Source organism: Phaethon aethereus (assembly GCF_964289735.1).
Source record: "Phaethon aethereus genome assembly, chromosome: 1".
In the NCBI taxonomy this organism is placed as follows: domain Eukaryota; kingdom Metazoa; phylum Chordata; class Aves; order Phaethontiformes; family Phaethontidae; genus Phaethon; species Phaethon aethereus.
This window is the reverse complement of record NC_138575.1, coordinates 163,224,077-163,239,987: the sequence shown is the minus strand read 5'-3', so window position 1 is coordinate 163,239,987 and position 15,911 is coordinate 163,224,077. Positions and strand designations below refer to the sequence as shown.

The 15,911-nt window shown below is 38.1% G+C and overlaps 1 protein-coding gene across 1 annotated transcript in view; it reads left to right on the top strand.

Annotated features, from left to right (window-relative positions):
* DNAJC3 (DnaJ heat shock protein family (Hsp40) member C3) overlaps positions 1-15,911 on the top strand; it is a gene marked incomplete at its 5' end in the record, with an annotated part of 35,686 nt that overhangs the window by 6,917 nt on the left and 12,858 nt on the right. The window contains 5 exons of the mRNA XM_082011724.1: positions 2,660-2,784; positions 3,906-3,980; positions 11,810-11,962; positions 13,288-13,469; positions 15,590-15,709. Of these exons, the coding sequence (XP_081867850.1) occupies positions 2,660-2,784; positions 3,906-3,980; positions 11,810-11,962; positions 13,288-13,469; positions 15,590-15,709 (655 nt within the window). The remainder of the gene's footprint in view (positions 1-2,659; positions 2,785-3,905; positions 3,981-11,809; positions 11,963-13,287; positions 13,470-15,589; positions 15,710-15,911) is intronic.

The following is a 15,911-nucleotide window of genomic DNA, read 5'->3' as shown; positions in this document are numbered from 1 at the left end:
ATGAAGGTTTTCAAAGTATGTCTTTGAAAGGTTGAGTTTATTCATGCTTTCTTCTCTCCAGCACTGTAGAAAGTTCAATGTTTAAAATAGTCTTTTTTTTTTTTTTTTTAATCTTGAAGTGGGTGGTACCTCAGTGAAACTGATGCTACAAGTTTGACATACTGAACTGGTAGTGAAGCGTATATTAACTGTCCCTCTTTTATACTCAACTAGTGACTGAGTTCTTGTTTTGGTGTTTGGCATTTTCAAACAAACTGAGGAGTTAAATGTTTGCTTCTAAAAATTTTTAATTCTTTTTTTTCTGGTTAAAATCCTTGAATTAAACTGTAGAGACAGACGGCACCAGTAAAGAGCAGTGTCCATTAACACTACAACTTCTCAATTGCATGTTTTTTTTTATTTTTTAAGCTGTTCAGCTTTATTATAATGTGTACAAATGCATCATTTTCTCTGTGAGAAGAATAGTATCAAGGTGTTACACAGTAATGAGTCATACTATTGAGACTTTTCTATTTATGCCTTGGTCTAATAGTGACATGTAAATGAAATATCTGCTGATTCCGAGCTATTAACATTTTCTGTGAGTTCTCCAACATCAACTTCCCTTATATAAAGGGAGCAGAGGGGGGAACAACTTCTTTTCTGTGCTATGGAAGCTTCTCATTCCACCAAGACATGGTCTGTTACCCCTTTTGCCTTGGGTGTTGCTGCCAAAGCATTCCTGCAGGATCTGAGCAGAGTTAGTGTTACAACGTGGTTTATTCCTTTATTATTGGTTGGCAAGCTTTAACTTGGATTTGGTGAGAAGTCCAGTTCAGTCTGTGACCATGCAAATGCTGGCGGTGGTGCAAGGGCAGCAGCAGTGTGAGGTGGGATAAGCAGTGAGGTGCCTGCATGGGGTGAAACCCGCTGCTTTGCCAGCAGTGCTTCAGCAGTTGGTAGAACTATGGTGTGACCACCTCTGTTGTGACCTTGATGTGATTTAGTTGGATGTTGGTTTGACCCTGATTGCGTAAACTTTCATCAGACTTCCTTTTCTTCATTGTATTTGGTTTTCTTGAAAAGATTTTAAGCACAGTTTGCCTACTGTGTGTGTAGAGGAGGGGAGAAGAAATTTCTCTAATCATTTTTGGCCTGTACTGCATCACCATAGACTGTGAGGTAAATAGATTTTTTTTTTTTTTTTGTCTTGCCTCAGCCAGCCTATTTTTCTTTTTTGCAGACATCTTTCTGTCTATTCAGTTAAATTTTTGCCTCTTTCTTCAATCCTGTTGAGTTGATGGCTTATGCCATCTCCTGGGTAAACGTCCGTTGCTGTTCATTACTGTTACTGGGGAACTGAGGCAAAACCTCATTCTGATTGACTGAAAGATCATTGTCTGGTGCTGGAATGTGCTTTCTGTGTTAGCTCTTTCCAATCTTTCATCCTTTGTGTATTAATAAAGTTCCTTAATTTCAGCTGTTGGTTTATGCCTACTCTACACATTTAGTTGTATGTAGTAGGACTTAATACTTTTTTTAAAGGTATTAATGTTTGATTTTATTTTGATGCTGGAATTGTTATTAAATGTCAGTGCTGAATGTTAGAATGTCCACAGCCAAGACATTGTAGAGGAAGAGTGCAGATATCTTTTCCAGTGAGAACTGAACTAGTGTTTTGGTGATGGAAATGGCCAGCTAGGAAGCTTGGTTACTGACCATAAGATTTTTGGCAATGCTATTTTTTCCATTTATTTTAAAGTTCAAATGAGGTGAGGAAGAAAAACACTTGTTTTGTGACTTAGATATGGATGTTCTTGTCTACATATTCTGGATTGTTGATTTTTTTTTTTTTAATAATACAGTAAAATATTTACTGTCTTCTACTGCATATGGTTGTTGGGTGGTCCAAGGTACCTTTCCTTGAGAGCCCACAGTAATGGTCATCTGTTTCTTTGAAATACTGCATAGAGAAGAATATTAAGAAAATTATTGGTTTCAGAGTCTGATGTTTATCTCCTGTAAGGGTATACATATATGTGCTAGCCTATAGAGTGTTCAAATTACTGGATCTTGGCATTTTGATGGCAGACAACATGGAATGTGTAGGCCTTGAAGTTAGCCTTCAGGTTTTGATAATGTATGTGTGTTCGTCTGCTGTTGAGGGGGGTGTTGGTGCCCGCCTGAATATTGAAGAACGAAGTTGCTGCTATTTCAGTGGGTGGTATGAAGGGCTTCTACATCCTTAACGACATCGGACTAACGTATTGGTCATTGTGGGATTATTTGCTTGCATCCTGTATGATGGACAGGTACTGGGATGGAGAATGATGAATTAACATGCTTTCAAATGTAGGCCTGCATTTGGAGATAAAGGGTTAGTATGTAGTGGCTGTTTTCCTGGTCAAAGCTGAAAAGCATTTACCTATTTCAACTTCAGTACTCTTAATTATTTGGCATTTACTGTGTGTTTCTGTAATCTTTATGCAGTTTGATTATTTAACAATAGAAAAATAATTGCTTGAATAATGTTACAAATGCTATGTTTTGTTGATAAATACCATTTTTTTCCCAGTGACTTAAAACTCAGGTGGTACATTTTTAGTCATTACAGTTTCACTGTACCCAAAGTTTAAGTTGCTCTGAGGTAGCATTCTGATTACTGTTCATTCACTTGCAGAGGGAGACTCTGATAACTACATTGCTTATTACAGAAGAGCCACAGTGTACTTAGCCATGGGCAAATCTAAAGCAGCAATTCGGGATTTAAGTAAAGTGGTTGAATTAAAGCAGGACTTCACATCAGTAAGTATTACTGAAAATGAAAATTGTTCAAGCGTAAAAAAAACAACCCCACAACCCTGTTTTGAAGAAGGTTGTTTTTTCAGATTTTGCTAAACAGAAATAGAAAATATGGTATCACTCAGAAGGCTTTAAATAGGATAAAATAATAGCAGTGATGTATGTGCTTGAATTTGCAACTATGCTGAGTACAGTCTAGCCAGTTATTCTGACAACTAATAGTAGTTTTATTAGGTTCATGTTCCTCATGGAAAGTGTTTAGTACAAACCCTTCTCTCACTTATGCTTATTCTCCTCTCAGTAACCAAGGCTATGCCCTCTGAGGGCGAGGCAGGGGGAGGGGTGGGAAGAGGGTGCACAGATGCCTCTGTTTTTCTTCTGTCTTAATCAGCATTTGATTTGAGGCATCTCTTCTCCACAGGAACTGTCCTAATCTCACAGCCTTCCTACAGCATTGTTGCAAGTTCTGATTTACTCATGCCTTGCTCACTCCTGCTTGCCCTATGTGGAGACTGCCTCTCTAGTTGGAGAGTGATGCTGGAGTCCTCTCCATCTGATTCTCTCATCTCCTTTTTCCAGGGGCAGTAGCGTGTCCTGTATAGCTTACAGTGAAGGAGCAAACGTTAAATTCATTGTTGTATGAGAATAATCTTATCATAAACCAAAATATTCTAAATCATTACTTTGTCTTTTTACATAGCTTCTATTATTCTGAAAGTTTAGTGAAAGCATTCAATGTGGGGGTTGTTTATTATTTCTGCTAATTCCTTAAAAATCTTTAAGCAGTTATAGTCAGGAAAGTGGTATAAGGTAAACATTCACTTTGTTTTATATAAGTCTACAGATGAGCTCTTTCCATGAGTTGCAGCTGCTCATAAAAGCTGTGGCTGCTTTTTGTCCCTCAGCTCTGGTGTAGAGCAATCCTTTATTGTTAAAGAGGGCTCATAAGAACATTGTCAAATTGAGAAGACAAAAAATGGATGTCGTGATCTCTGTTTGAGCTTGTTAGCTGTAGTAAAATGAAGCTTTTTTTCTTTGCTGCTAAAGGAAACTGACGCTTATTTTCATACTTTGCTGAATTCCAATTTGTAAATCAAAAGAAACTATCTTACGTTTCATTTCAGGCAAGATTACAGAGAGGACACTTACTGCTCAAGCAAGGAAAATTTGATGAAGCAGAGGATGACTTTAAAAATGTGGTAAGTTGGAGGCCCAAGTTGAACTACATCACTGTTTTAAGGTTGGGTTCTGAGCCAAGGTCTCATCTCAATTCTGATGCTCTAGAGTGTATGTCTATGTATACCTGAGTTTGTTTTTCCTGTTCTTTAAAAAGGTATTGTCGCTAAGCTACCTTGTATGAATAAATGACTGATAAAGTTGCAGTGCAGTGATGAAGATGAAATCAGAAGGTGCTGCATGAAGTAGCACAGCACTTGGAAAAGTCTCTTTTTTTGTGTGTGTGTGCCTGGTACTTGATGATCTCTGCTTAATGACACCTATACTAGGGAGCAGTCTTCATTCAGAAAGAAAGGATAAGTGACATGGAACTTATTTGTTGACCTTAATTGACCCTGCTTTACATCACTGTATTCAGATCACCCTGGGAAATCACTAGGGGCCTCATGGATGAACCTTTGAAGGTTCCTATCTCTCTTCACTGATTATAGAAAGATCCTGGGCTCTTAATTTAGTCACTGGGCTGCTAAAATCAATGAACTTCAGTGGCATGCATCTGCAGAGGAGTTCTCCATCTTTCATGAATGTGTTGACAATACTTTCTCTCCATGATCAGAAAGTGCCCAGTGTTTCCATGCAGACACAGTTGGATATTACCCACCTAAAACTCACTTGGGTTCTTTTTTCTTTCAATGGGTATTTTGTGCCTTTTGGCCTTTCGCTGCAAATATAAACTGACCTAACCGCAGAACAAAATTCCTCAGAGAATATGTGAAACTCTATTCCCTTTCTGTTACACAAAATTCCTGTAAGCATGAGAATAAATAAGATTAATCTTACTCTTACTCACTCTTCAAGAGTTGCTAGTTTGAACAGCTTGCATGTCCCTTATGCTAAAATAAATAGAATTTACAAGTGTAACTGATGCTGTCTTGTTGTCTTTCTTTTGAAGAGTGTGATGGAGAAAGCAGTCCTGCATTGCAGATTACAGATGTTTAATGGAAATCTTACTAGTGAGTATATATGAAAAAACCAGAGCAGTTCTACTGTACGCTCTGCAGGGCAGTTGGGAGGAAATGCACCAGGCAGTCTTTGTGTTTGTAATAAAGCTACAGTAGCTTATTCTGAAATTCATGTAGTGATGGCTCCTCTGGCTGCTGCTGCTGCTTCCTCAGTAAGTTTCCCAGGAGTGTGTGGTCCGCAGTGACACGTCTGATTGTAGTGCAGCCCTGCTGTTTGCAAATGTGGGAGTATGTCGTTCAGCTCTGATTAACTGAGGACGTAGTTGCTGCAATAGCAATTATGTGATGTCAGTGTTGATTCTGAGTTTGTGTAGGCATCTCTTTGCAGTTACTATTTCTTGGAGCATTGCTTAATACTGCATATGGCAATGTTTTTCCAGACAACTGTCAAGTAGCTTGCCTTTTTTCCAAACCAGCTGCAAAAATTTAGCTTGCTGCCTTCGATCAGTCAAATAGTTTCAGTCTTCAGTTGAGTTTTAACTCTGAAGTAGAAGAGAGTTTCTTCTCAGAAGCTGACTTATGAAGATGCTGTATTGGTCCTAAATCTTACTTCCAGTTTCCTTGGTTCTGTGAACAATATTGCCTATGTACTAAGAGAATATACCAAGCAGTCTCTTCTGAAGAGCACAATTTTCAGTTAAGTACAGTATATGAAAGCAAAATAAGCCAATATTAAAGTAATCCTTTGTGATAGGTTAATTTTTTTCATATGGGGGAGGGGATTAAGTTATCCTACATACTGTGTCTCTTTAAGTAGAATACATATATCTTTGAGAGATTTCACTTGTTTTCTTCTCAGATTGACTAACTGAAAGATTAAGTACTCTGTCAGTTCTCTGTGTGTCTGAAATACCTTGTTTACTCTGGCAGTATCTTTGCATCTAAATAGGAAATTGCATTTAATCTCAAGATGAGAGGAAGTCAGAGTCACAATACTGTGAAATGTATTAACGTTCTCTGTTTCTTTGGGGTTTTTTGGTGTATGAGAGGAGGGGAGAGAAGGAGGTAGGATGTTGGGGGTTGAATATCTTTCCAAATGATTTCAAGACTTTTACATCCAGACTCTATCAGATAGATAGCTGATCTATCTATCGGACAAAAAGCAACGGGAAAAGTAAGTGGTAGTCACTAGGAAGCTTTGACTTATGTTGTAAGTCAGTTGTCAAGAAGCCAGAAGGAGTAAGTTGTACCTCGAAATGAAAGTTCCTTCTACTATTAGGGCAGATATGGCCCAAAGAAATGCCAGTGGGATCTCAATAGCTTTTAGACTAGAATTTAGTTGTGGACTTGGATACCTAAAATTGCATGTTTTACATGTGAACAGTATGTAATCTATGATTCTGCTCTTTAGCAGAGTAAATGTAGGTCAGGATATGAACAGCCCTCTAGCTTCTCACTTAGTCAGCTGACACCCGGCAACAAGAATGCGCTCGTTCTCACTAAGCATGTAGCACATCAGCAAACTTTGGTGTCCAAATCTGGACCTAAATTGGAGGAAAAACTTCGGTCATGCTGCATTAGTAGTGCGTAGACTCTAAATCTGCAAACAGTCAGTGTAAGTCAGTAGGCATGCAGCAGCCTGGTCATACATTTGAATCTGCAGAAGTTGAGTATCATGGAAAGATGGGGTGGAAATGCTGTATTTAAAAAAACAAAACAAACCTCCACCCCATCCATCCCTCTTCACTGAAAGGGAAGTCTTAATTTGAAGAAAAATAATCCACGTTCTTTACTGTGCAGGGTTTCAGGATGTTATCTAGAATATGTGGTTACGGAAGTGAATTGTGGGCTGTCAAATCTGAAAGTGTTTACCTTCAGTGGTAAGTTTTTTCCTGAGGAAATAGTTGTGTAGATGAGATGGGCTTTTTTCTGGTAAAGCCAGCCTTCTCTGAAGTACATTGTATGCCCTTGAACAGTAGTAGATGTGTTTACCTCTTGTGTGATTTCACTGAAGAGATTGTTTGTTTGGGTCAGGTGTTGACTTCAAGAGAGTAGATCAGATTTTAAAATATTCCACACTTTTGAGTTGGAGAAACCAGGTCAGGGTGTGGAAATGAAGGAGAGTAACTTTACTTGGACTACTCAAGGACAGACATGTAGGAGCAAGATGGTTTGTAATTTGCTGTATGATGCTTGCATTAAGACTCCGTGTCACCAGTGTTGCTTTCAGTGCCTACCAGAACTGCAAGGTGACTGATGTAATGAGCAGTCTGAAAAATGCTGTTTTCTCCTAGCACATTCCAGAAGTCTGTTGAATCCCAGTGGAGACTCTGAAAAGCTTTTTTCTTCCCATCCCTCCTCGCACTCTCTTTTGGAGTCATGCTCCTTGAAAGGGATCTCTGCAGTTCAGGACATGCAGTCATTTTTGAGGGAGAGAAAGAGTAAGAAAAATTAAGAGTAAGAAAAAAGAAAAAAATGGAGGGGAGGATGAGTAAACTTTCCCAGCTTGTTGTGGGAAACAGCGGTTGTGTATAGAGCTTAAAAGAATCATTGAAACTATTCTTGACATGTAAAACTATCCTTTAGTGTGTACTTGTGGAAAGAGAAAAAAAACTTCAAACCTTTAAAGTCTTTCTACACAGTTTTATAGTATGTGGGAAAAGTTTCATGAGCACCCTAAACCTCTTTAAAGTTACATGATTGCTACACAGAGCTGTTTCTCTATTTGGATGTTTCTACCAACTGTGGCATATTGGTTCTGTCTCGTGAGGTGGTGTCAGTATGAGAGGAGGCAGTGGGAATGCCTGACTGGAAAGCATGGGAGCACTCCTTTCAAGAGCAGGGCCTCTTTGAGACCCAGCCTTCATGCCTTATGTTTAGATTGCTTTGGTTTGTGTTTTTTTTTTCCCCCTCCTCTGTACTTCCCTGTTGGCTGAAGGGTGTGATTCAGACTTATGTCTTGACATGCTAAGCAATATTACATTTTTAGAAACCCCTACTTTTGGCCAACAAATGCACCAAGCTGATGAAGTTCCCAGTTTTGGGACAGTTTTGTTTTTGTTTTGTTTTCCTGTCTAGCTATACAGAATCACAACTTCTTAATCTTTAGAAGCACTCTGGGTTTCCAACTCAGTTACCAGTTTGGAAATCTAGGACCTAGAAGGTAATAAAACCTTCAACAGGTGCCAGCAGAGTGGTTTAATTCTTGAGTTCCGAGTGCCCAGGCTGGAATGGGCTTAAGTCCGTAGGTGACTTTAGAAAGTCATTGCACACAGTATTTATTTCTTTGGTTGAGTGCTTTATATATGCTTTATATATTTTATATATGCTTTAATACCAAGTTCCTTCTGTTTTGGTTGGTAGTTTCTGAATAATAGTCAACAGGACAGATCTGTGGGCACATCAACATTCATGTCTAAGGCCTCAATCCATGACATCCCTGGAATATTTATTTTGTCTTTAAGCATGTGATTTTTAGTGAAAATAAAAACATTGGTATACTTTGGTTGATGGAAGGCCTTCGGAAAAGGTGACAAAAGCGATGCAAGTCCTGGCAGCCCTTTGTATATGCCTTGAAATACTGTCTGTGGCTTGTGTCCTAGAGAAAATGACAAGTGTTTGAGTTGCTGAATTCTGTACAAGGCACAAAAATAGACCAGAACTACCTAGTCTATTGGAAAGTGTGGGAAGGACCAAGTTGTCATATTTCTTTTAAAAATTCTTCCTTTTTTTTTTTTAAACTGACTGTAATGTTCACAGTTTCAGACTGTTGCAATAAATACTGTAAACTGAGGTGTCCTAAATACGTAATTCTGTCTCCCTTAGAAGCGTAAACACTTGAAAGCTGGAAACGGAAAGTGCCGCTCCCAGCTCCACTAGATGTCAGCCAAGACCAAGTGACTGAGCACTGTACACTTGAAAATCCTTGTTTTTGAATCTAGAGAAGCCCTTTGGCTGTTGCAAAATATACTGGACAGTAGTTTTCCATTGTTGGTTGGTATGTGTAATAATGCTATTTTGGATGTAGGTGGAGGAGACCATCTTATGGCACTGTAAGTTAATCTGATTTGAGTAAGTTACTAGGCAAGCTTGGGTTGGGTATTTGAAGCTCTCTTAACCAGATCAGAGTAACATTAGATTGTTTCCAAATACATTCCTCTGTAGTACTGTGATCATTTGTAGCTTCCTGGGTGAAGAATAAGAGGTATTTAAATATTTCATTGCTTTTTTTCCACCTATCTAATATCATAGTTAGAGAATTACTTACAGTAACAAAGCCATTCCTGTATACTGGCCTTTGTTTTCTGTAAAGGAATTAGGTGCAGGTTTGGGGCGGGGGGGTGGTGGTGAATGAAAGCTGCTGTTAACAGATGGCTAACTCTTGTTGCTGCAACATAAACTGCAGCTAATTTAGTGTTTTAATCCAAATGTAGTAAAGCTCAAAGACAGCAAAGGATGCTGTGCTGAGAACATGTTCACCAGTAGCAGTGTGCATGTCCAGCAGAACTGAACAGAGCATAGCTTCTGACTTGGTGCTTTGAGGCCATTGATGAAGCATGTAGAGGACTGTTTGGTTTGCTTAGACCTGAAGGGTCAGCTGAAGGGTTTTTTTAATACTTTGCTCCTTTCTTGGAAATCTAGCACACTTAGTGCAAGCATTTAGTTCTGACTTGTCACCCTGCAAGCTTCCTGCTCCACAGGAAAAGCACAAATAATTGACATGCGATTTGTTATTGATAGTGATGTGGCAGTCCTCTGAATACAGAGCAAAAAGAAAAAAAAAAAAGGGAAGTAAACCAAAATGAGAGTATCAAACAGCATCACATTTCCTGCTTTTTTCTGTAAATGAACAGGCTTCTTTTTGCTTTAGGTAACATTACTGATTAAAACATTATAGCAATACACTAATTACTTATTAAGAGCTTATGAGTATATATTTTCATCATACTGTAACACACAAATGCTTGATGGCTTTAGTTTGAATAATAGCTTGAAAAGTTTCCCTTTCTTTAACTGGACAGCTTGTACCACCTAAAATTATCTAGGATGTTTCACTCAAGTGCTGTTTGTTACTATTGGACTTGTCTGTATGACTGTAACTTTGCTTTTCATATTCCACTGGCTTTTTGCTCCAAAAAATTACAAGAAACATACCCTGTATCTAAAGAGTGCAGTGTTATCATGAGATAAGCTTAAAAGGAAGCATAAAGCTTGTCCATAGCAAAACCTCTTAATTTCTAAAAGATGAAAATGCTGAGAAATTGAGGGAGAAACTAAGCAAGTCAGCTGGAACGGAAGAGTTCAGAACTTTGGAGAGTTTTGTAGTCTTGGAACTTTTAAAATTACAGGTGCAAAAATTTACCTCTACTACAAGCTCCAGATTTGGTGGAGAAAGCGGATGCACAGCGTCAGAGGTTTATAGGCAGAGTTTCTGTTCTAACCAGAAGAAAAGCTTTTTGAGACCTGTATTAGAAATCAGCCTACAAAGATGAAAACTCTTTGATCTCATTCCTCTCCTCTTGCTGAAAGACAGTTTAGCGAATGAAAGAGAATTTTCAGGTCTAAGTACAACTTGATTTTTGCCAGAATAAAATGAAACAACTGCATAAGGTTCAAAAAGACTGAAAATGAAAAGTCTAAGACAGAGGTGGGACCTGTGCTTGCTTTTGATGTTGTGTTTAGGCTTTTGCTTTTCATATACTTTAGTGTTAGAACCAGGGGAAATTTTGTTAAAGGAGTTCTGAGGGCTGTGTTGAATTACATTAGAGAATTAAGCACAAAATATGGATGTTTGAAGAACTTAGTGATGAGAAAAAGGGAAGAGGCCACTTCGAGATAAAGGAGGAAAGAAAAAGTATTGGGTGACTTTGAGGATTCAGTAAGTTTAGTCAACACTCTGTGTATAGAATGCAAGGCAGCGCAAGTTTTGATTAAAAAACAAAACAACAAAAACACAAAACAAAAACAACAAAAAAAAAAATCAAGTCCTGCTGATCTGTCCCTTTTAAAACTTTGGAAGTCATCCTGATCAGTGGCAAGTGTGAAACCAGTGCCTTATTTAAACTATACTAATCTTACAAATGACTTCCTGGCTTTGCAAGGGAATGACTGAAATTCTTCCTGGTCCTTATTTGTCTTCCTGTGTGGTAGCAGAGTTGCCTGTGAGATTTTTTTTTTTTAATTTTCTTTGAAAATACAAAGCTGCCTAAACAAATGAAAGCAAGTACAATATAACCTGTTCTACTTGCTCAGAAGGGTTTGAGAAATGAGAGTCTTTGTAGACAAAACTTGAGACTTGTTTAAAGCTTCATATGAAGCGAAGTACATAAATTCCCAGCTAATCCCCGTTGAGTCTTTCCCCCATCTGTAGCATCTTGACTTGCTGCTGTAGCCACTCTTTCTGGGAAAAAATGTAAGAAACACAGCTGTACATGTGACATGTTGCAGTTTGTTTCTGTCATGAATTTATAAATACGTGTTGTGCTTAAAATGAGATATGTGATTATGCCATGTGGATATACTTTTAACTGATGCTGAAGTATCCAGTGTTTAATAACTGTCTACAGAGAGATGAATTAACTAGGCTACAGTTGAGAGGCCCATGTCTTCCAGCGACAGCCAGTGTCTGTTGTGTATGATGTGTCCAATGGTAAACGATCAAGCATGGTGGGGGGAGGAATTAGATTTCTCGGACTTCTAGCAACTTGTATTGATGCTAAAAATGCCTGTCTTTTTCGGAAGTTTGGAGTTGGAAACATTTCCAGTGGAATTTTAAATCTAATTTTGCTTTATTTGCAGCTTTATTCAGTTCTCCATGATGTGATTATTAATGGGACAGAAAGAGATCCTTGAACAAGCATTTCAGTCTCTCTCCTTGTTAATGTTTGCAGCTCAAATCCAATCCTAGCAATAATGAGGAAAAAGAAGCCCAGACTCAGCTGACAAAATCTGATGAGCTACAGCGCCTGCATTCACAAGCATTATCTGCCTACCAGCAAGAGGATTATGAAGCTGCTATTTCTCTTCTTGATGAAATCTTGGCAGTAAGTGCTAAGTAAAATGGTGCTGTGAAAAGGAAGTAAGAGCTCCTATCTGAACATCTGTGTATTTTTTTTTAATAACTTCTTCACTGATGTGAAAATACCACTGGTGTAATTGGGTCAGTTTTTGCTGAGCACCATGAGTCCATAATGGAGAATGGAGAATGCTGAACGCTAACTGCAAAAAAGTCAAAATAATAGGTTGTAGTTAGGGTTAAAGATACAACTTCAGACAGACTTCTGTTATGAATAACTTTCTTGATTATACTTTCCCATTTTTCTACAGTTCAATGTTCTTGGGGAATTTGGGGAAAAAAGTTGTTCTCAAACCAGTGAAGTTTTTCCAGGTATAGGAGGCATAGGATTTTTTATCTAGGTTTTTTGTTCCCTATATGCAGGTCATATTTGTCTTGAGGAACATGAAGCAACAAAAGATAAAAAAAAACCTCAGAGTTAATGGACATAGCTATCTCGATTTTCAGCTTGTTCCGTAGATATCGGTATTTATTGAATCTTAATTGGCATAGGTAGTCTGATAGTCTAAGTGTAAATAACTCAATCATGTGGGCATTTTGTGTGTCATCTAGAAATATATAATAAAAGACAGTTAACAGCTATGTTTCTTCACACACACATTAACACTGTTGACTTGGAATTTACAACATTCTAGCTTTTGGTGAAGAAACTGCCAAAGTGTGAGAGTTTGCTTATGGGGAGGGAATGTGGAAAAGCAGAAAAGCTCATTCTTTAAAATGAGCCATATTTGTTTACAAACAAATGATAATACCCAGAAAAAATTCTGTAAAATGAACTATGATGGGCAGTTCCTTTTAATTAATTATTCTTGCCATACTGTGATGTTGTTACTTCTGTATATATCTTTAAAATTGAGATACTAAGGTCAAATCTTGCATAGCTGAATCTTAGCCACAGGCTACTTTCTAGAGGACAGCTGCCAGCTTGGTCCTTGCTGTTCATTACCCCTATTCTTTTGGGAAGATATAAAAATTTATGATTCTGATATCCTTCCCTGGAGGCTCAACAGACTGTCCCAGTTTAAGCAGTGCCAGTAGATTTAATTCATCTCCCTGCATGAGCTCATTGAATCACTTACAAATTTTTTCAGGCCTTTGTTTTCTATTTGGGCAGGTGCATCACAGCATCCACCAGGAAGCAGAGATGCTAATTTCATATACTCTGCGTGCAGCTTGAACCTTATGCTATTGCAGTTGGCAAAGTGAAATTAAATGGTATTTTTTCTTTTGTTGGGGAGAAAAAGAAGTGAAGTGTTACACACCAAAAACAAGCTTTAATTTTGGTTTCTCAAGGTTTGTGTTTGGGATGCAGAGCTACGGGAACTTCGAGCTGAGTGTTACATAAAGGAAGGAGAACCAAGCAAAGCCATTAGTGACCTGAAAGCTGCTGCCAAATTAAAGAATGATAACACTGAAGCCTTCTATAAAATCAGCAGAATATATTATCAGCTCGGGGACCATGAATTATCACTCAGGTAATTTTTACTGTTTGCTGTAATTATTATAATTATATTATAATATCTGTCTGAGACAGAAAATGTGATAATATAGGTCATGATAAACAGTGAAATATCTATTGTCTGTTTTTTGGATGGAGTAGCCACTCTCGTCTGGATCTGATGAAGGAAGCTCCTTTCCAGAAGCTAAGAACTGGCAGTGAAGACACCATGATTATTCTTGGCAGACCAGCCATTGATGCTTTCTAGCACCTTGCTTACTTAAATAGAAGCCATAGTGCTGGTCCATCAGAGTTGCTTATATTTACTGGTCTTGTTATATTTCTCCATCCTAGAAGAAAGCGCTTCTCTAAACTAGCTTTGCTGGAACCATTTTTTAACCTTGAGCCTCCATTCAAGTGAAGTTTACAAGGCAAACAAAAAGAAAATCTATGGATTAAGTCTTAGGGCTGGATTTTGTTTTGGTTTTTTTTTCCCAAGAGTGGAAACAAAAAGGTCACAAGCTTAAGAATAAATAAAAAGTACAGGAGCATCCAAGTGTGAGGCGCTGGAGATCCAGAACTGTCATTCTTGCAGTGTCCAGTATTTTGGATGACTTTTTTTTTTGTAATGCCCTACCCTTTTATTCATATTCAGTTAACTTTAGGGTGTTATTCCCATACGTCCCTAGTCAGTGCTGCAGATAACTGCCCTTGCCCCATGTGCACTGTTAACTTCATACTCTTGTGCTCAGCTGGACAGATGATACAAGCTGTCTTTTTGCACACAAGTGGTTTCAGTGCAGCTTATCTCAGATCTGCTACCTGCATTTTCAGGCTCCTTCCGATACGGCTTCTGCCACAGAATCTCTTAAGAGGTGAAGAGAACTGAAAAAGCCTGAGCTTCATTTTTTTTCTTGGCAGGGTATGACAAAGGCTGGTGGATGGAAACTGCATGTAATTATAATTGCAAAAATTAATTTTAGAGCTGGGCAAAAGTAAATGCCAAGTAGCTAATTGGTTTGCATTAGGGACCCCCTTTTTAGAGTATACTTAATCTCTGGAGCTCATAGGTCACTTCTGTGGTCTTTTGGTAGCTCACACTTAGCCTAGTGATTTCAAGAATAGGTGGGGGGTTCTTTTTGGTTCCTGTCCCACCCCACCCCCACCACCCCGCCCTCGAAATCCACACACGGCCTTGCTCTATTAATAAACAAATTTTAACGTTTTTGTAAGTACAATTGAGAGAGATGTTGAAAAACCAAATGGTGTCAGAATGAAGGGTTAAGCCTCTCCTTTATTTTTCTCTGATTCTAATTCCCTCCCCACCATCATAAGGTATACTAAGAAAGAGTTCTATAGCTCTTGGACTTGCTGAGTGATTAATCTTGTCCTTCCCATAGTTTTCTTCCTCTTCCCTTTACAGGCTTAATGATTTTCAAATTAATAGATATTTTTGTCTGTGCTTAGAAACAAAATAAGATTTTTGCGATCTCTTTCTGAAAATAACACCTTGGTTGTCCTATGATGACTCTGTATGATACAGAACTTTTATTCCTTAATATGATTGCATTTTGGGGTTTTTTTAAAGACTTTTGACGATTTTAAGAGGTGTCTGATGAAACAGTCTTCACAGTTAAAAGTCAGGCTCAGGCTTGGCTGATAGTCCATCAAGAGGAGGTTTGGGTCTCAGCTGAGCTTTGTTTCAGGCAGCATAAAATATATTTCTACATAGGTATTTGGTAATGTAGCTGAGTTAAAATATACAGGAAAAAATACAAACAAATGTATCTCATAATACTGAATATAGTTTCTTTCCCAGGGTATATTTTTCTTCTGCTGCTTAGTCAGTTATTAATGTAACACTTCTCAATCTTTGCATATTTGGCAATACAAAATAATTAAAAACAAAACCAGACAAATATCCCTGTATGTTCTGGAAGACCTGTTTTTTGGTCTCGCTTTAAAGTAATTTTTTGGATGAAGGGAGAGACTGTGTAAAGTCAACTGTTCTGGACAGCTTATAGATGCTGCATTCTCTAGGTGAAATTTCATAATGTGTGGTAATGTCTTCCTGTTTTGTTTTTGTTTGGTTTTGGGTTTTTTTGTGTGGTTTGGTTTGGGTTTTGTTTTTTCATTTCCCCCCCGCCCTGTGAATAGTGAAGTCCGGGAGTGTCTGAAGCTTGACCAAGACCATAAGCAATGCTTCTCTCTGTATAAGCAAGTAAAGAAACTCAATAAGCAAATAGAGTCAGCAGAGGAATTCATCAGAGAAGGCAGGTAAGTGTTCCCTGCTGTATTTTAAAAAAAAAAAAAAAAAAAAAAAAATCATTACTGAGGCACTGACTAACTGATTGAGGAGTTGTGATGCTTTTTGCATCTGTCAGTTGAAGTGGATAACTAAACACAGCTCTCAAATTACAATTAAAGTAAATATTGACTTGCATAGTGATGATCCTATTCTGATTCTTTCTTATGCCAC